Source organism: Peromyscus californicus, unplaced genomic scaffold (assembly GCF_007827085.1).
Source record: "Peromyscus californicus insignis strain IS unplaced genomic scaffold, ASM782708v3 Scaffold_11__1_contigs__length_118956290, whole genome shotgun sequence".
NCBI lineage: Eukaryota > Metazoa > Chordata > Mammalia > Rodentia > Cricetidae > Peromyscus > Peromyscus californicus.
In genome coordinates, this window is record NW_026294402.1 from 6822702 (window position 1) to 6844987 (window position 22286).

The window sequence follows — 22286 nt, forward strand, 5'->3', positions numbered from 1 at the left end:
TAGTAAACAGTTTCCTATGTGGCAGTTTTCCAGCATGACGGTCTAAGGCTCTGCTTTTCAAGTGTGCTCTGTTAGATGGAGTTTGTCCCAAGCAAGCTCTTGCCCTCAGGTGCTGTTCCTCTTGTTCTCCCAAAAAGTCCAAGATTTCTCTTAAATGGTGCTAGCTAATCACTTCAACAAATGTTGTCTGCATTGACCTCAGGCAAGCTTCTTTTCCTTGACTAGGTCTATGTATTTTATATCTTTCTTTTTTCTTTAACTTCTTCCACTCACTGTAAATCTGCAAAAATGCTATGAGCAATAATCATGTCATAGCCTTAATGTTATACTATCTTCAATTTTTTTCCAGTGGACAAATCTCACATTGCTTTTAAATTCAGGGTCACTCAAGTTTTAGGACATGTGCAGAAAGCAGGCAGATATTCTCCTATTCTAGCTCCTCATGAGATCCTTGCTCCCTGTGGGAAGTCTTTTCTATCCACATTTCTAGCATCATTCTTGTTTTCTTCATGCTAACCAGAATGATCCAGTAAGTGCTTCTTGTAGCACTGTAGGGCTTTTCTAGGATATTGCTGCAAGTTCTTCCTTTTTTTTTCCAACTTTGCAAACCAGATCAGAAAATCTGTGAGCAACATGCCTAGACTAATCAAAACAATGATCCCACTTCTCTATACTAATGTGTTCATGACTTCTCTTACCAATGAAAACAATTCCCTGCCAGGGATCAACTTAAGGGAAGAGATGTTTACTGTTGCTCATGACCTGGGGAATCAAAACAATCGCAATGGAAGAGCAGTAGCATGGGGGTGGCTTGTGCATTCAGGCATGTGAGAGTAGAATCCCATCCGCACTTAGGAAGCAGAGAGATCAAGGTAGAACTGTGCTGATCTACAATCTAGGCTTCTCCTAGTGACCCTCAGAGGTGCTACAACTTCTAGAAATAGTGTCGCAAGCCCAGACCAAAACACACAAACCTGTGGAGAGCAGTATTTTGCATCCAAACATCTCCCTCATAAATAGGGCAATTTGTATTTAGCATTCACCCTATTAAAAACCATTATTACATTCTCATTGTAAGACAAAGCTTAGTTTATTGGAAAAAAACATCAGAGGAAAGCTCTTGGTGTCAGGGTTCTCTGAGAGATATTGCATTGGCATAATCAATGTGAATAAACCAAAGGGGATCTGTGTATGAATATTCTAAAGTAGACATCCAAAAAATGGCCAAAATGTACATAAGACTATCAGAGGCATTGCATAGGTCAGGTTTACTGTTATTCTGGCCTGAAGTAGGAACTATGACCTTTATTATTTCAATTTTCTATCCCTAAAAATGAGAAGTTACAAGATTTATCAGCATAATGTTGGGATTGTTTAGACTGATTATGACACATGCAATACCTCTCATGACTTTGGAGACTAGTATTCATTTTATGTTATTTAGGGAATGTACATACAGATAGAATAAGATAGAACTCAGTTTTATCTCCTTCCAGTTGTCAATTCCTTCTAATAAAATTTCTTAATGCTCCAAGGTTACAGCACGGATAATGACTGAGTTTTGGTTTGTGATTGAATGTGACAGTAAAAGCTAATAGTTTATTCCACTGTCTGCCACATAACATAAGTAAAACTTAGCAATCACTCTCAGCATTGTCATAAATATTAACAATGTTTATATAATTAAATGCAAATACTGAGTCTAACATTAAACATTTTGGTTTCCACATTGGTGGAAATGATTGTTTCTATGACAATCTTTATGCTAGCTTCAATGATCTCCTTGCTTATTTTCTTTTTCCAAGCTGATTAATCAATTCAGTGAAGGATTTTGAAATAATTTAAAAATAATAGCTTCTGAAAATATCTGAAATAAAATGTTCCCAAAGTTGAAGAATAAAAACATTACCATGGAAAAGTTTATGAAACAAAGATACAGAACTACTTATTAAGACTGCCTAAAAGGTGAAACTAAAGAAACATGCGGATTGTGTAATTCTTAGTGTTCTTATGAAGTAATTTGGAGCTTCATCATATTTCTACTTTTCTAGACTGGTTCATATACATGGAGACTCAGAGATTTTCCTTTCTCCATTGAAACAATTAAACTTCTTGTTATTCTGTAAACTTAATGCTTGTCTCTGAAATCCCACAGATTATAATTTACATAGATGTGTTGTGGTTGGGATACCAAGATAGATGACATTTTGTGTTTATGCCACAGATAGATATTAATGGCCTCATTTGGTCCTCATCACTGACAGCTTGTAGATACTTTCCTGTTGTGAGAGATATGAGTCCTTAAAAGAGTTGTTTAATTTTCCAAGCTTTAAGAAGTCAATTTGCTAAATTCATAACCTATGAGTTGAGAGGTAAATATTTTATTTTCTTTAAAATGAGACTAAAATAACAACCATAAGTGGAGCCTATGATTTCTGAATGCCTTTTAAAAAATTGTTAGGGACTAGACAAATGGGTCAGTGGTTAGAAACATTCACTGCTCTTGCAGAGAACCCAGATTTGGGTCCCAGACCCACATGGATGCTCACAACCAACTGTAATTCCAAGTGAAGGGTTCTGATGCCTTCATCTGGCCTCCACAGACTCTTGCATGTACACAGTGAACATACAGTTAGGCAGGCACAGGCACACACACAAAATTAAAAGAAAAATTGGTGCTTGGGAGAAGTTACACTAGGAACAGACAAATGGAATAGAAAGGATTTGCCAGACATTCTTATAGAAAATAACCACAGAACTGCAGCACAGAGCAGCAACTTCTGTTGCTACAGTCTGATTCTAACTGAATGGGATTATAAAAAATGGATAGAAAGTACTCATTGCCACCAGAATCAATAGAGGAACCCAGCTAGAATCCTCTAACTTTTGTTTTTAAGTCAGAAACCTTTGTTCTGTAGTCATGGTCACAGCTAATATTAGTTTTTAAAGGGGAACTTTGGCATATTCCTCTTTGATGACTGCATTTTACATAGATATCTATTAGAATATGTAATATATCACCAGTAATATGCAATTATATGTAAATATATTACTATGTAGAGAATGAATATAAAAATCTGGTTTGATAATATTAATTTCATTCATTAATGCTAGGAAAGCTAGTATTATATCTTAACATATTTTATAATATTTACATGTGTGCATATGAGGGCATGAAGGCAAGCCAGAGCATGCACATAGACATCAGAGGACAACTTGCTGGAATCAGTTCTTTCCTTCCATCTTGTGGGTCTCATGAATGAAAAACTCTCAGGTTTGGTAGTAAGTTCACTTACCCACTGAGCCTTCTCTCTGGTCCCTATTGCTCTTAAATGAAGTAATATCACCAACTGTCATGTTCATGAGACTTAAAATATTTTGACATATACTGTCCTATTTCTATTTCATTCTTGTAATTATTAGAGGTGGGTTTTCATGTACCTCCTAAGGAAGCAATCTTCTTTCAGGACTCAGTGCAAATGCTTTAGGTGGGTAGTAATTAAGCCATTGGAGGTATTGCGTTCAATCACTCATGGTCGGTTTTGAAAGGTTGATGATGAGCTCACATGACAGAGGTTGACCAGTAAACTGAAAATTAACTTAAAAGAATGGATGAGGCATGAGATGCATAGTGTGCTCATTGCCTAGTATAGTTAATGCCTTGAGGCATTGTCAAAATAGCTGCCATGCAATATAATAAGAAATAAATATAATATAGGGAGAGAAAGAGAGAACATGCAGGTATGGCAAGACATCAGAAGTCCATACCGGGAAACACAGCAGGATTGTATTTTACTCTCTTCTGGTTCGATTGTCTCATCTTGACACATCTAGAGTCAAATGGGAAGAGGAACCCCCACTGAGAAAATGTCTCCATCAGATTCATTGTAGGAGACTCTCTGGCCCATTTTCTAGTTGGGAGATATGGGCAGTGCCATCCCTGGGCAGGTGTCCTTGAACTGTGCCAAGCCAGACAATCAAGCCATGTCACTGGCAGTCAGTCTGGGTCAGAGATATTAGCAATTGCCACAAATATTAAAAGTAACTGTTGGGTTAATATTAATAAGTGAAACAATTGTAGTGTGGATTTCGTGTAATAGAATTAAGAATGTGAAACTCCTGTACCAGATTTAAGATTTCTTTAATCTTTATCACTGATTTTTTACCCATGTCTAACTACTTTTCCTTAAATCACCGTCACAGTGCTGTGTCAGTCATAGCAAAAGAATTATCCTTAAAAAAAAAAAAAAAACAGTTAAGCTATCTTTAAACAATAAGCAGAAATTTATTTTAGTTTTTTAGAATTATGTAGTCAGTAATGGTGGAATAGGCCTGTAATCCCAACACTAGGGAGGTGGAGGCAGAAAAATTGAAAGTTCAAGTTCATTATCGGCTACATAGCTCAATTCAAGGCTAGCCTGAGCTACATAAGACTGTCTCATAGAACAAAACAAAACAAAATACTCAGTTGTTTTGAATTTGACAGGTACAATGAAAAAAATACCTTAATTTATTTTGTAACAAAAATCTAATATTTTTATTTAACTCATTCAGGCTAATTTCGCTTCTTCATTCACATTAATATTAAAATAAATTAACAAAGTTATTATGGGCAAAGCCTCATAGACTAAAGCAATAAGCTTGAGCTATATTGTAGAGTAAATGATTATTCAAATAATTTCATTATATGTTTAAAACTAGTAAAATATGGTTTTAAAGTCTAAGGTCAATTTTATTTTAGAAGAAAAAGTTATGAAAAATGCAGAGAAGTAATTTTTGAGTTTCGTATGAAAATGAAAGGTTAAATTAAAGGGCTTAAATATAAAGTCTACAAGTCATAAAATCTCTCAAAAGTTAAGGAGGTTATTTTAATCAACTGCTTCAAGGAAAACTAATGGAATACTCTGGATCTAAATCATCTAAATGCCCTGAAAAGCAATATGTTCAAATTTAGATATGAACTATCAATTTACTGAGGATTGCATATAAAGATATATTCTGAAGCAAGAGACAGCGCGAGGAGATTTTATTCTTGATTCATTTTCTGTTTGACTTGCTGGCATGAATTATTTCTAAAAAGAAAAAAATTACCAACATTGGAGAGATTGCAATGAGCTTAGGGGGTAAGGATATTGAAAAGTGTACTGTGTCACGTTATCCATTTCAAATTCTCATCAGGGTGGCAATAAGCTAACAGAGTGACAATGTTTGATATGGTATGTTCTCACTTGTCACTGAAGAGAGATCACCCCACTATGTAAAGAAATTACCCTCATGATGAACGTAAATTCCTGGAAGATAATATATTTTTGTCAAGAATAATCTTGATAACCACTAACATTCACTATCAGCAAGAACACATCAGCTTTGTGTTTATTTATGACCCCCTTCCTGAACTTGAAAACAAGATCACAAATGTAATTTTTTCACTCCATTAATTTTTACTATACCCCTGTGACCTAGATATTTATTAATGCTAAACTAAAGTATTAACATTAACTGGGTTGAAACATGTTTGTAGCTATTCCATTGGGGAGAACTTAATGTGAAAATTTTCATGAGTAGACAGTTAAAACGTGCCTATGCAGGGCAGGATAGGAGGAAATAAAGAATCTCTTTTGAGTTAGCCACCCAAATCCATTAGCTGCTACTCAGAATTAGAATATATATTCTAATTATAGCTCTGTATATAGATATATCAGTAAATTAAATGAATTATTTCATGACTACCTTTAGAGAATAGATTAGGCTTTATGTCAGGCTAATTAAATTTGCTGGTGATTCATGTGGGGATGTTGCTGAAATTGCAATACAAGCTTCAGATGAGAAATATGAGAATTTGTCAAGAAAAAAACTGGTTTTTTTTTGAAGTAGAACCTTTAATTTCTCTCTTCCTCTGCTTTGGCCTCTAGGAATCTCAGGGAAGTATTTGCTTTAACCACAATGATTAAGAGACTTTCTGGAATATGCTAATCTCTATCTGATGTGCAGTGTGTTTCATGAGGATTTTCATGTGTATCCCTTGCTTTTTGATCAGAACTCATATATCTCAAGTCAAAAAGTCACATTTTTAAGATCTTCAGAATAAACATGCCAATAAAACAAATTGGAGCAATTATTGTATAAACATGTTATTGGCAAGTGAATAGGAAGAAAACTTCTGGAGAATTTAAATTTGTTTTATACTTGCTTAATTTTAAACACAATAAATATAGCTTTTTCCTTCCTTCCTTCCTTCCTTCCTTCCTTCCTTCCTCTCTTCCTTCCTTCCTCTCTTCCTTTCTTTTTTATTGATGGTAAACAGTACCAATATTTATGTCTTCACCGACTTTTGTCTTCAAAAGCCAGAGCCTGAGGTGGTGATGTCAGCGTTTGATAATAGAAAGTTCTCTCTTTGTCTGATCTCAGACTCACATGGAACATTTAGCTTTCTGGATCCTAACTGTGGACAAACCAGTAAGGACCACTATTATTATGACAAAGATTCCCTAAGCCCTGATGGTTCTTAAATATCCACAAGGAAAGTTAAATAGTTCTTTACTTTGAATAATGAGAAGAAATATAGAATGTAGTGATTTCTATACTTAATTTTCTTACTACAATTTACTTTTGCTAACTCATATATTTGTGAAAATAAATCACATTGCCACAGTTGATAAGGTCAGAATATGAAGATTATTTAGATTATAATGCAGTTTTAAGTCTCCAAGAAATACTAAAATTCAAATTGGAGATACAATAATAAAGTGAAATGCCGTATCTCTTTGAAAATAACGATTCTACTCAATAGAAGGGTGGAAGGGGGGGTTGCACATTTGATTTCCTGAGCTATTTTGATATTGTGAATAAAAAACCCTATTAAGAGTCTATGATTTGCCACAAATGATTCTATAAAATAAAAATAATGGAATCAGGCTACTCTTTTTTGAATTCTAAATACATCTTTCTGAAATTGGCCAAAGCAATGTTAAAAAAATAGAATTTTGATTTTTCTAGGACCTCACTCAGACTTCTTCAAATCGATTCTATTTCCAGCTCTTCATTCTCTTTCCTCTTCTCACTTTGATAAGAGGGTGTCTGGATCTCAAGTTAATTTTAGAAATGACACAAGGAAGATGCTATGAAGCAAAATCAATTACCTACTTCATTCCTCAGAGTTTAAATTAACTTAAAAATCATTGTGATAACTTACATGATGAATATAGTTATATGTATTAATTCAAGGATTCCTCATCCCCCCCTTTCAATTTTTCCTGATTGTAATCCTCAAGAATTTAAATTCAAATAGGATTACTTAATATCAAATAATATTAAACTTTTCACATGGTAGACTATTCTCCATTTGGTGTAAGCTTCTCCATCAAGGAAGGACTTTCCCAAATTTTTAAAGGATCTATGCATCTGGTTAATTATATCTTTGATGTACTTTAGGTATATTTATATTAGAGTGTCTATAAGATAATGTCTCCCTTTCTAATGGGTTATATTCAGTAAAAGGCGGCACTGGGTGATCTTGTCATTGTGCAAATATCATGAGGTGTAATTGTGCCAACCAAGACAGCTGCGGCTTTCCAGGCAATGTAAACTTACAGAAGACCAGTCATGTACGTAATGCCAATGACCAAAATACAGTGACATGTTGGCTGCATGAGCTTGTGTGTGTGTGTGTGTGTGCATGTGTGCATGAGCCTGCGTGTGTGTGTGTGTGTGTGTGTGTGTGTGTGTGTGTGTGTGTGTGTGTGTGAGACAGTTTCATTTAATCAAAATCACTATGGGAGTTACAGTCACCATCTGTATATTTAGTTTCTGAAACATGCAGAACTTCTGAAATGTGCTATTATATGCTTTGCTAGCCTTAGGAAATAGCAATTATGAAGCATAGAAGAAGGAGCCAAGCAGGTAAAGGACACCTTCTAAAACCATCTACTTTCATGAATGAGTTTTTAATGCACAAGAATAGGTAATTGAGTTTATTTGGGATCTAGCAAGTATTCCAGGGAATGTGAAGATATCCTCAGAAGAAATCTGATGTTTTTCTAGTTTTAATTCAGACTATAGTATAACACTATTTTAAAATTCACTCATAAGCTTTATAACTGAAAGTTTAAATTTGTGCATATACACTATAGCCAAAATAATCTTACTTTACTCACAGGCAAACTGAAGTGTGGCTTCTCGACTGAGAATACTTCCAAAAGTATTGGTGGCTAAACACTGGTAAAGCCCGGAATCCCTAACTTCACTTGGATTGCTTATGATGAAGGTTCCATCTATCAAACTGTAGCGATAATCACTTTCCAGATCGATTTCTGTTCCATTCCGGAGCCATCTTAGAAAAATATCAGAAGACAAATTCATTAAATTATGTGAGACATTATGATACTTCTTGGGAGTGCACAACGTGTGCGTGCACACACACACACACACACACACACACACACACACACACACACACACATATGTATGGCAGGGTCTCACTATATAGTCCTGATTGAACTTGAACTCAGAGATGCCCCCTGCCTCTTCCTTGCTTGAGGAATTGTTTAAGGCTAAAGAAAAAACAATGCATAATTAATTTTTACCTGTAAGTAGGAGTAGGGTTGCCACGAACTTCACAATTCAGGGCGACCTTCTTTTCATCAGAGTCAGTTGGAAAAATGACATCTTCAGGTTCTTGCACAAATACTGGCCCATAATCCACACTTTCTGCAAAGACCAAAAGACATACACTTTAAAATTATTCAGTGCACAAGGTCAATTCATCCCTGACTATATTTTATTCAAAATTCTTGATCTCCCTTTTTATTCAGCAATCAAATTTATGAAAGAAGGCATAGGTAACATACTTTGTAGAGTACTAAAATAATTCTTATTACCTAAATTTATATTCACATATGATATACAAGATGAGAACATCATAAATATATATCTATATTTCATTTTTAATCTCTCAAAGCCATGAAGAAAATAATATAAGAACGTTTCAAAATTTCCTACAGTTTGTGAAATTCTTGAATGTTAAAAGTAACATGCAACAAGGAAAGTTTCCAGATTCATATTGTGCCATAAGAGCTGTAGATATGAAATTGTTCATTTCCATGCATTCTTTGATTGATATTACTATTTTTTAAATTTCAGTTTTCATTTACTGTTGGAAATTTTCAAACAATTAAACAATGTATTTTGATCAAATACATCCCCTATTCCCTCCCTTTCAACTTCTTCCATATACTCTCATCACTTTTCTTACCCCAGCCTTTCTGTTCTTTCAATCCATTGAGGCCAGTGTGTGCATGGGAATGGGACCAGGCCCTGTTACTAGGCAACTACCAGTGGTCATATCCCTAAAGAACCAAGGCTAGTCTTGAATTCACTATCTCCTCCACTTAGTCTCCCCAGGACTGGGATTATAGGTATGTGCCAATGTGCACTATTTATCCTGTGTGTATTTCCCTCATTCACCGGGGAGTCCTGCTTACTTAAGGCTCAAGTGTAAGGAATAATGATACAATGCAAACAGACATTTTTTTTATCAGAATTAATACACATCTCCCAAAGAAGCCAAATACACAAATTGAAATCTGAAAGATTTGTATACTACATGTTTAAGAATAGATTAACACAGGATATAAGATCAGTCAAAGGAGAAAAGCCATCAAGTTCTGGGGGTTTGTAATTTAGAGCTTTATCTCTACTGTTACTTCTTCCCTCCCTCTTTCCATCTCTCCTTGCCTCTCTCCTCTTACGTTTTCACATTTATAAAGATTTTGTGTAATTTATCTAGCTCTCTGATGTCAGCATTGTGTTTTTTTCCAACTGAAAAGTAAACTCTCTGAAAACCTCTGAGAAGACTTTGATACACCAGTCACATGGTGAGTCAGCTCTTACTAGTTTTCTAAAGATTTAAAATTAAATTCTTCAAACTGTCAACCTAGGGCAAAAGAAATAAAAGGATGAAAGGTTCCATCAAACCAGAGGAGTGTGCTAGTTTGTCATGAGTAAAATCACCCGTGTGCCGTGATGACTGCGAGTAAAGTGAAGAAGGGATTTTGTGAATCATCGTCAGTTTCCAGAGCATCTGAACCCTTTTCCAACTCTCCATTATTCCATGTGTTGCCATGAGGCCATAACCAACCCAAACAACAGAAAAAAAACACAGGAAATAAAATCCAGAAAAGCAAAGTACATAAAATTCTAAATTATGGAATGCCTGCTTTCTCCCTTTTTAGCATTGTGGCATTCTTTTTAATTTTAAAAATACTTTATTATTGTAAGGGTTTTAACCATTATTAATAAAATGCTAAGTATCTACAGCTACCTTATAATGTTAGTGTTCATTGTCTTTGAATTATCAGACTTATGCTTCAAGAGTTACACTTCCCTCAAGAGAGTTGCTTCAAATTAGTTGTGATCTGCTTGTTGCTGCATAGGTGATCATCAACAGATGGATGGGTAATTGAAGTGTGCCATAAATACATGATGGGTACTTAAAGTGTGCCACAATACACAATCAATAACTAAAGTGTGCCACAAATACACAATAGGTAATTAAAGTGTGCCACAAATACACAATGGGTACTTAAAATTTGCCATAAATACACAGTTGGTAACTAAAATGTGCCACAATACACAATGGGATTTTATTTAGCCACAAAGAAAAGTGAAATCATGGCATTTTCAGAAAAATTCATGGAAATAAAAATAATTATGTTAAGTGAAATAAGCCTAACTTAGAAAGACAAATAGGACTTCTTTTATGTATGACTATAGATATTCTCTCTCTCTCCCTTTCTCTCCTCCCCTCCCCATTCTCTCTCTCTCTCTCTCTCTCTCTCTCTCTCTCTCTCTCTCTCTCTCTCTCTCTCTCTTTCTCTCTCTCTCTCTCTCTCTCTCTCTCTCTCTCTCTCTCTCTCTCTCTCTCTCACACACACACACACACACACACACACACACACACACACACACACACACACGAGTGTCAGTGCACATCATTAGCTGAAGGAGGCCATGAGAGAGGAAGAGGATACTCTGAGTAGAGCATAGAGGGAATGCATGTGCCATGAATGATGAAGAAGGGAGGCTACTGGAGAAAGAGAAGGAAGAAGGGTGATGCCGAGGGCAGCAAGAGATGAGGAAAACATCAAAGTATGTCTGAAATGTCAAGATAAAACTCAATATTTTATGCCAATTTAAAAACAGACTGTCAATATTGTAATTCTTAGTATGGATCACACCTTTTATTCATATTTCTTATTACATGATTTATAAAGCCCCCTAATCCTATTTTTCTTTTTCTAAGTATCTTAATTTTAAAGCACACATGCACATACACACACACACACACACACACACACACACACACACACACACACACACTTATTGATTCATAGGTGTTAGTGACTCTTGTTTTGTGTTTTCCTAAAACTGATTTTCACAAATTATCCTCATTTTTTGACTCCTGTGCTTGACTATAGCACAGGAGCAGAGTGCTTATCTAAAATAGAAAAGACTCTATGACCTGAGAATCTGCTTTCTCTTTGACTTCTGGCAGTCTTAAAGCCATGCAGGAACTTGTCTCAGTTCTGGTGCCCTCTCTCTGCACTGCTTCACACACCGTCAACCTCAGTCCACACAGAGACCTCCTCTCAGCCATGCTAACCAACCACGAGACAAGACAAAGCCACCCGTCCCTCCCTTCTTTAAACACCAGAACCCCTGCTCTCTTCAGAGAGCTTCATAACAGGAACAGTGATTCTCACTCCTTGGCACATATATTGCAATATCAGCCTCTACATCTGTACTAGTTTGGGGATTTCTGTGCAATGGCTTTGTGCCTTATAGAAAAAAAGTATACATCAAGTTAGGGCTCAAACTGTTGGAGCTGAAATATGGAAGTCGAAACATAAGGTCAACTTTGGCTTATTTGGGATAGCTCTCCATTAGATCAAGAGGTGGTGTCTATGGAGGTGAGCAGGTTGGCAGATCAGAGAGGCATAAACTTGAGATGCTTGAAATAGGTTTGTGATTCACAGAGCCATGCTACATAAAATGTGTACTTTCGTTTGGGTATTTCTGAGCTACAGAGGTAACCTCAGCCACCATTGGCTCAGCAAACTTAGGAGATGAGGTTGTGTTGGGAACGATGGGCTGCACATCTACCCAGCTCTGCCAGCTATCCTAAGAGCACATGCTTCGTGCATTCCTTCCATTATTCTTAACTGAAATTCATGATTACTGCAATATAATTATACATAGAATGATTGAAATTTAATAGAAAGCCAAAGTTAAAATAATATATCTCCAAAATATTATTTAATCAAGTATGTAACATCCAAGGAGAAATTATAACATATGTCAAAAAGATAAGCAAGAATTTTGTTTTAATTTTTCATAAAAGATCCATGAATGAAATAACTTAAAATATAAATCGATCTGGGTATGTGATGTTGGTAAACCAAACATGAAATTGTTGGTTAATATAATTTTAAAGAACTCACTCTTTCAGATGCGCTCACAAAAGTTAGTGAGTTGTATATAGTTTGTACAGTTTTACATTGATATAGTCATGATACTTAAAAATACCTTGCATGTAAAAATACAAGTGGGATTATTTTCTAATAATTATAAACAGAACTCCCTCTTATGACAGTGTCTGCTATGACATTCATCAGTCCTAGGGATCCTAGAGATGGGCTCTTTAGCATTCTCAGGGCCACTGTGTACGTTAAAGCACTGTTCTTTAATTATGTTAGTCTTGAGACAACCCAAGATTCTTCCACAAGTTTTTTTGGGGAGGTGCCACACCTGAACGTTAGTAGAGCCAAGCAGTAACTGCTACCCATTGTGACCCTGATGCTGGAACACTTCCACCAGAGTTTCTTGGACAGTTAGGACTTGAGGGGCACACTTGCTTTCCTGGGCTCCAGCCTTCTGGAGAACTGCTGTGATGCTATTTTGCTACAGAGACCCAACTTACCCTTATAGAATGTTTCACTAGATCATGCTCAATCCATTCTTCTCTCCCAGCCCTTGAAACATAGCTTTTTCTCCCAAACTTCCCAGATACCAACTTCATTACTACCAAGACTGGCTAAGAAATCAGTGCTTTGTGAGCCCCCAAACTCAAATGTAGGGGGAAGCCTTCCTTTGTTTTCTACATCACTGTTTATTGGGATCATGACTAGCAATTACTGTTTCCCTGGGTTCTAAACTGCCTTCCAGACTAAGATATTCCCTCTGATAACTGGTTTGCCTATCATCTTCTCAGACAGTTATGTCTGATGCCAAGCCCCAACCTTTTGCCTGCTGCTTACCTCTAACTTATAACTGAGTTGATTGCCATGCAATCTGACTCCAGTACATCAGCAGTGTAATCAGAGGAAGTATCAGATCTCCTGTCAATACAGTGAGGAGAAATTCCTGGAGCAAAATCCACGGGTAAACGCTATGGTTACAGCTTTGACTGAATAAGCCTGCAAAGGAGTATGAGAGACTGACTTCTTATTATCCCTGCTGTTAGTGTTTTCCTTTAGACAATTATAGTTTTCCCTTTGTAAGTGTGATAACATGCTACTAACACGTTTTACTTCACTCCTACCATCAGAGAGATTTTATTATTGTTTACTGTCTAGATGCTTAGAGGGCTCTCCGGCAACTGCTGGTAAAAATGCACTCTGGCTTCTTGCTAGCTTAGATAAAAAGTTTAGACTCCTTAAGAAGTATGTCTATTAATAAATTCATTAGTTACCCCAAGATTGCTATAAGCATTGTTTATTATGCACAGTTCTTACAAAACAAGTCATGTTCCCTCTGTCAACTCTGCCCTTGAACATACTCACTGCTGTCTGGATTTCTCTCCTGTGTCTAATCTATTTTTGATCAAATACTGTTTCCCCAGTGTAGTTATTGCTGATCATACACCATGTCAGGTGTGAGGACCTCCGTGCTCGCATAGCACACAGTATATCTTGGTTTCATGATTATTAGAACTTAAAGTGGGTAGAGATGTCTGACTGTAAAGTCAAACACATGGGATTACAGACAGATTACAAACCACGGGCTTGGGAAACGAAAGTAGGAGGAGCTCCTTGACTCTGAACTTAATTAAATGTTCTTATCTCTTGTCATAATGGCTCAATCTCAATTATTCCCAGCATAGCCGCCTAGAAACACTATGAAGTTTCCTCTTATCCAGAGGTAAGAGCAGCCAGGTCTAGTGACGGGCTATTTACCAGAACAGATAAACATGCAGAACAGAAGGAAAATAAAATGAATTAAATGTCATCTATACCACAGGTACCTGCAAAAAGAAACCTCAAGTTCAAGTATAGACTAGGAATGAGACAAATGATTAGTCAGTCATAACAACAATAACTCATTCTAAATGAAACATACATTATTATCCTAGAAGAAGTTTAGAGACATTTAAAATCCACAAAAATGTGTAGAAAGAGAAATAGGTTTCGAAGGCAAGAGTAGAATATTACACAACTGGAAAAGATTCTTATCTAATATTGAAATTATTTTGTAAACATTTGACAGATTTTAAAAAATGGTAAGACCACTTTTGAAAGCTACATTGCAAAAGTATACAATATCAAGAGTTAGAAAAGTTTGCTGCAGACAGTTCATTTATAAAAAATAGATAATTGAGTAACTTAATTATAAAATTCTTACCTGTCAAAAGAGAAGCCAGAAAATAACTGAAGTATTAAAAAAATTATTATCAACTTCAGACTACAGGCTAAATAAAAGTATTTCAAATAAAAAACATAAAGACTTTTTATATGAACATATATTCATTATTTTAGGATATGCCTCACTAAGAAAAATAAAAATATAAGGGAAAGTTTCTGAGGGAAGAAATTATGACTTTGGGGGCTCAGTAGGTAAAGGTGCCTCCCACCAAGCCTGACATTCTGAGTTTGATCCTAGGAAAACATGTGATGGAGAGGAAGAATCAACTTCCAAAAGTTGTTATGCACGTAAGCATTTGTACACACACACACACACACACACACACACACACACACACACACACACACATAAATAAATAAACAGGTAGATAATAACCATTTAAGTATTGAAATAGGGGGCTGGAAAGATGATTGGCAGTTACTAGCACTTGCTGTTCTTGTAGAGGACCTGGGTTTATTTCCAGCACCCACAAAGTAGCTCACACCATTTGTAACCCCAGTACTAGTGAATCTGATTCCCTCTTTTGATTTCTGCATGCCCAATATGCACATGTAGTACACAGACATACATGAAAGGAAACATTTAGACACATAAAGTAAGTAACTCTTTAAAAATAGTACTAAAGTAGGCAAAATATTAAAATTTAATAAAACTAATATCTAGTCACAAAATTTCTTTTGTATTTCAAACATTTCACAATTTTAATCAGATAAAATTTAGCACATTTAATGTAGATGATTAAGTGAAATAGGAGGGAGAATAATTTTATCTCTTCAACTTGCAACATTTGCTTTTTCTTTTTTGCAGCATCTGCTAAAGTAACAAATAGAACTAAAAAGTGGGTTTTGCACAGAATATTAAGGAGAACAAAAAGAATGCATAATTAAGTTCTGAATAAACAACGCTTGGCTGACTATAGGGATTGGCTGCCTAAAAAAATGTACCCAGATGTAGGATGATCACAAGATGACACAGAAAATTAAAATAGATGAAATGTATGAAATTTTTTCAGTATGCAAGTGTGAGGATAAACCTCAGAAGAGAATAGAGAAGTGTGGTCAGGGTGGGATGACCCCCACAGTGTGGAGAAAGGGAAGTGTTTATTTCCACACCGGGAGGTTTAATTTGGTTCACCTAAGACTCTCTGCCTTTCACAAGGCAGACAAGAGACTGATCCTGATGCTCTAAGGGGCATAGATTCACCTGTGAGTCTTCTCAAATCATTGTCCCCAGGATTGAGTTCCTGGGAAATTCTCAGATGCTGTATCTCATTTATTGTTAATTGTCTTAGCTGATGGGCAGCTCTGAGGACGGACTGACATCTTTGAACAATACAACAACAGCAAAAAGACAAGAAAAGAGGAAGCAGAGTCTTTTGTAGTATGGTGTTTCTGGTCAGCTTTTGTACTGTGTCTCAGCTCTCTAGAAGCCAGGTCACAGCCAGGGCCACAGGAGCAGGGGAGAGGTTAAACACAGGAGGCTGAGGAGTCACTGGGGGTCATTTTAGATGCCTATTGGTATCTACATATTTGGTTTATATTCTCTTGTGGCACTGAGGATTGAACCAGGGGTCAGAACACTGTCTAAGAATGTAGTTGTGTGAGTGCTTGTGAGAAAATTCCAGGAAAACAAGACAAGAATCTCTTGACCTCGATTTCTTCAAAGCATGGAATTATTCTTGGAATGTGTCTCTGGGCTTTTGGTGTAGCAAGAGTGAGTGTACTTCAGATTATTCATTAAACTGGCTCTTGTTATTTGTTCATATGCCTTTTAAAAACGTGTTTTTGACATGTGTGGCTTGTCTGCCATGTGCAGCTTACCCTTGTGAGTGCAAACTTTATTCTGGTGATTCTTATTAACTCCCAGGGGATAATTTGTCTGGGGCTGTGAATAAAGTGGGCCATTGCATGAGACTTTAGTCTGCATGTGATTGCTCCATTCTTTCATGTGCTACTGCTTCAAGAGTGTTGACACCCAGAGATTTGTGCATGCTAGGCAGGTATTGACCACTGAGCTACTGCAGCAGACATATATCTTTTAAGAGGCAAAATAGCATTAAGAAAACGTCTCCTATATTTCTCTCCTGGTACAGCTTCCCTGTTTCTCCCTTTATCCAGAGTGGAAAGTACTTTAGTCTAGTTTTTCTGCCATGCTTTAAAATTGAACCATATACATAAATTACTGTCCTATATGTACACACACACACACACACACACACACACACACACATATATATATATATATATTTAAATTTTATTTTTATTTATCTAAATATATCTGTGTGAATGTATACCATATGTGTGCAGGTGCCCACAGAGTCCAGAGAAGGTCACGGGATCCCTTAGAGCTGGAGTTAGAGGTGTTTGTAAGATGTTAGATATGGATGCTAGGAAAAAATGCAGGTCCTCTGGGAGAGCAGCCAGAGCACTTCATGTTTGAGCCGTCTTTCCAGCCCCTCACATCACATTTTAATCACTTTAAGGAGATGACATCACACTGCCTTTATAACCACCATCATATTTTAGGTATAACCATTCTATCACATAAAGATGAATTATTCATTTTAGTAGTCTTAGTTTTCCATGGGGTGGGAAAAATTTTGCAAGTTTTCCAGTATCTGTTATGATGCATATATTGCAATGAACATAGTCTAAATTTGCTTGTGTGTGTGTGTGTGAGTTTCAGCTGGATGTTTACTACAGAGTTGAAATGTTTCTACATTTTTTTGAGCAAACTGGGATTTTAGATTTATCAGAAAAAAACTGTGCCACATCCTTCTGGCTTGACTCTGGGCAGGATCAGGATGGCTTCCTTTTCAGACTCTGTTACCTTTCACATTTTTCACAAGAGCATGTCAACCTCAGGTTTACTCTCTATCAAAGCTAAAGGGAATGACCTGACAAGAGCCATACGTCAGACTCCTTTCCAGGAGAAAGAGCTCAGAGTCACATCCAGCCAGCTGAGATCTATCAAATACTCAGAGGGAAAAGCAAGAGTCAGGGAAAGGCCTTGGAATTGTCTCTTGGTTATTCTGAAATGTGGATTAAACTACATTGGAAGAAGATTTAAATTAGATTGGATTGGATCCCAGACTAGAGACTTGTTTTTCACTTAAAGCATAATCCACAATACAGAGCCACTGATAGGAATATTGGAACTTCTTGTGAATGAAGTGCTGTACCCTCTGCTTGAGTGCTGAAAAGGAGTCTGTACTTTAACAAGATCCCCAGTTGGTGTGTGTATGTGACTGAGACTAAGGAGAGCAGATACACAAAATCACTTTGTCCTTACTTGGATCTCATTAGCCAATGTTGAATGGGATAAATAACATCGATGTTTTTGTAGTAATGTTTGAGCTACAGGGCATTGTACAAAGTAAGAAACTCATAATGAGATCAATGCAGAAAAGTGTTTCTTTTGTCAGAAAGAGTAAAGCTATTTCATTTGAACTTTTGATGGTCAACATGACTACATCTTAAATTAACTGTAACACAAGCTGCTGGGTACACCTGTGAGGAATTTTTCTTAAATGGATCAGTTGAGGTGTGAAGACCCACCTTAAATCTGCACCACACCTCCTGGTGGCAGCCTGTAAAAAGACATGGAAGAAGGAAGAGCTTGCCTTCACAGGCTAGCCCTCACTCTCAATGGCAAGTCTACTCCTTCACTGGCATTAGAGTCTACTTCCTCATTCTATCTACTCTGTTTTCTCTAAGAGAGGCCCTGATTAATACATTTGCTCCCTACTTAGTCCAAAATGGGACTCGACACAGCAGGTATAAAGGTATATAGATACTTACATATAAGTTATACAGTTATTTATATACACACACATACAGACAGACACACACATATACATACATATATGTATGTATATTGTGAAGAGAGGTATTTACAACAGACACTTTGAAGGTGCCTGGCTCTAGCTTATGCCCTTATGCATATTGATTTTGAAATTTGCATTTATTTTATTTCAGATTTTCTGTCTATATTTCAGTTATATTTGAGAGGTACCTTAACTTCCATTAGCTGCAAGAGAACATACCAGCTATCTAGAAGTTTATAGGAAATTAAGACAAATATACAAAGCTTGTGTTACTGAACTCTCAATACCTTCTAAAAAACCCCATAACAATGTCCTCAAAAGTATTAATCTTGATGAATATCTGTCTGATTATGATACTGTTGCCAGTGACATACTCACTGATGAGCCCAGTGGGCTTTAATGGTGAGTTCCAAATCCACAGTCACACAGGCAACTGGTTACACTCAGCAATTACAAAACAAAAATATATGAATGTGATAAAGCAAATGGGGATTAAAGGGGTTGGGAGTCGGTTAGAGACAGTGAGGGTGGACAGCAATCAGAATGCACTATATACATGTACAGATTTAATAACAGTAAGAAAGGAAATTAAATATAATGCAATGGGACTTTTAAAACCCATGTCAAGTATTTTGACATTGAACATACATTTACCATCCAATCACCCTGTGTGGATAAACCATAAAGACTGGCATCATGGCGTGACTGCCTTACAGAGGAATGATTTTTATGATTATGAATAATGACTTTGCTTATACATGGCAACACAGCCTAAGTTGATAGTTTAATCTTTGACATAAAGTTCTTGGAAAGTGTGTCTTCAAATACCTCCGTCAATAATGAATTACCGAATGCCTTTCAGTATTGCTCTTAAAAACCGTAAGGGCACAAAGGAAAACTGGGCATAGAGCCCAGTAAGGGGTGCTGAGAGAGATACACACACCCCTGTGTTGTCATTCCTACGGAAGGTGTCAACAGTATCCACATCACACATGTCTTGGAGAAATTGAGTGAGACAAGCTATTTTAAATCATGGAATTGTGTCTGCTAATAATCTCTGGCAGGAGCCATCCCTCTGCGCTAGTTAACCTCATTTTGTAATGTGTCTACTAATGACAGATTCAGGGAGCAACTTGAAAATGCTTTTCAGTCCATAATGTTAATAACAGTACAGTGGTCCTTAATTTAACTGGTGTCTAAGTGTGACAACTGGGTTATTTATTTATCACTCAAAAATAAAGTTAAATATAAGCATACAATCTTAGGATATGTGATGCATTATATTTAACACTATTTTACTAACGAAAAATCTAGAAATAAAACCAATACACTTGACAAGTTTATTTCATTTATTTGAACATTTATTGTATTTTAAATTATGAATATGTGTATGTCTTTGTGTGGGTCTGTGCACATGTGTGCGAGTGCCCAGAGACATTGCATTCCTCTGTACTGGAGTTTGAAGCTGGTGTTACAAGCAATTGTAAGCAGCTTGATGTGCATTCTGAGAACAGAACTGAGGTCCCCTGTAAGAGCATTACACATTTTTAACCACTGAACCACCTCTCCAATACCCAGTATGTCTGCTGTAGGGCTACTGATACTTATGGACAAATTGCCATTCCAAAAAAAAAAAATGTGCTTTTACTTTCAAACTAATAGTTCTGAAATTTAGTTTTAAATAACTGCTGGTAGTGAGTACAATTAGCAATTAATTTTATCAAGAATCTTGAGAGATCATTAGAATAGAAGGCAAAAACTTTGACAGGCTCCTCCACTCAGGGGCCTTTCTTCTGTCCCACAGACTGCAGACTTCCTTTTGCCTTCCAACATTGCAGTTTAAAGAGTTGCATTTGTAAATTCAGTGCCTGCTCCTATAAGACATAGATCATTTTCCACCCTCCTGTTATCTCTACAAATAGGAATATGTGTAAGACTCGGAGAGCTACCTATTTGAAATGCAGACAATTAGGGAACAAGAAGTCCATCTCCCCAATTCTCCTAAATACACCACTTAGCACCCACAGATGCTCTCGACACACTGAGGACAAACTCTCTGAACTCCACCAGCTTTCCCAAAGCTGAATCTATCTCCCCTACAACACAGCAAAGCCCAACCCTCTGGTCACTGCAAAAGGCTTGAGACCTTTCCTAACAGTCATTTAGGATGTCTTCCTTGCATGACTAACACTATTTTGTACTTTTTCTGCACTTACCATCTTGTCTGAAGGCATCTGAGGAATGGTAAAGGTTGACTGGGGAGTGGTACAGCTGAGCTGCACCTCGCCAGCTGGGTGGAGAAACACTCAGGGTTCCCAAGGAAGGACTGCTGTACCGTGGTCTGGTCTTGGAACCAAAGGCAGATGAGGCTGAACTCTTCTTAATTCTTAGCAAAGCAGCATACGAAGTAGGAACACTGGAAAGAGCTTCAGAGTTCTCTGCAAAAAAGGAAACGGAACACAGATTCACACCCAAGGCCCCTGACTGATGCTTTTTTTCGTATTAAAACAGTTTCTTCTGGGTATATTGTTGGAATGTGCTACAATTTAATTCAAACTAGAATTGAAAATGAAAAAAAAAACATTAAAGGCTAAATGTTAGGTTTTGGAATATTTTATGAAACCTTCCTGGTTGTAATATGTCCCGTTATGAGTGAAGAAAAGATGTGAAGTAGAAATAGAAAAAGGAGAGCAAGGGAAGATAGAAAATGGGGGATGGGAGGAAGGAAGGATGCAGGGACTAGGGAGGGAGGGAAGGAGAGAGGGAAAGAGAGGGGGAGGGGGAAGAAAATATTTAAAGACCCAGCCTCACATACACTCTTTGCAGGAGTATTTGGATGTACTTCAAGTTTGTTTTAATCCATTCCATGTAGGGTAATTCAGTGCCTTCTTTATTACTGTATTGGGAAAATTATCCCCGCTTATGTTTTACAGCTGCAAAGATAAATAAACCGGGACAGGAACTTCCCTGGCTGAAAGCGTCACACCATACCAGGAGTTTCTACCATGGCACACGTCTTATTTACACTAAAATTACACCTTAGCTTCTCCAAAAGTCCTCAATTAACTAATAAATGTAAAAAAATCTCGATAGAATTCATTATATATGTTTTGTTATATAATTCTCTAAGTTAACATCAAATAGAAATGATATTATGAAACTCCCACTTTTGTTCATTATTGAGAAATATTTTATTTGCATTTTATTTAAATTCCTAAGCTGTGCTATATTAAGAAAAGAAAAAAGTGTGTATAGCATCTGAAATAGATTGAGCTATCACATGCTCAGAAAATAATGTGGTGATGTGAATGAGAACGGTCCCCATAGGATCACATTTTGAATACTTGGTCACAAGGGAGTAGAACTATTTGAAAGGATTACAAGGATTAGGAGGTACGGTCTTGTTGGAGGAAAGGTGCCACTAGGGTGGGCTTTGAGGTTTCAAAGGGCCATGACAGGCCCAGTCTCTCTCTGCCTGATGACTGTGGATCAGGATGTAGCTTCTGGCGGCAGCCTGCATAAAGGGCCTGGAAGAAGGAAGCTCGTTCTCTTTGCCTGCTTGCTCTCACTGGCAGGTCCATTCTTCACTGGCATTAGAGCCTACTTCTTTGGGGTTCTGGTGTATACTGAAGACCAGCTGAGACATCCAGCCTCATGAACTGAACAATTACTATATTTTTGGACCTTCCATTGTTAGACTTCCATTGTTGGACTAGCCGGACCACAGCCTATAACTCATTCTAATAAATCCCATATATATATA

At 36.8% G+C, this 22286-nt stretch overlaps 1 protein-coding gene across 7 annotated transcripts in view; it reads right to left on the bottom strand.

Annotated features, from left to right (window-relative positions):
• Positions 1-22286, bottom strand: part of Cntn5 (contactin 5) — a 1171099-nt gene that overhangs the window by 453357 nt on the left and 695456 nt on the right. For all 7 annotated transcript variants that reach the window (XM_052752006.1, XM_052752033.1, XM_052752025.1 and 4 more), the window contains 3 exons: positions 20740-20961; positions 8583-8706; positions 8154-8329 (listed from right to left, as the gene is read on the bottom strand). In XM_052752006.1, the coding sequence (XP_052607966.1) occupies positions 8154-8329; positions 8583-8706; positions 20740-20961 (522 nt within the window). The remainder of the gene's footprint in view (positions 1-8153; positions 8330-8582; positions 8707-20739; positions 20962-22286) is intronic.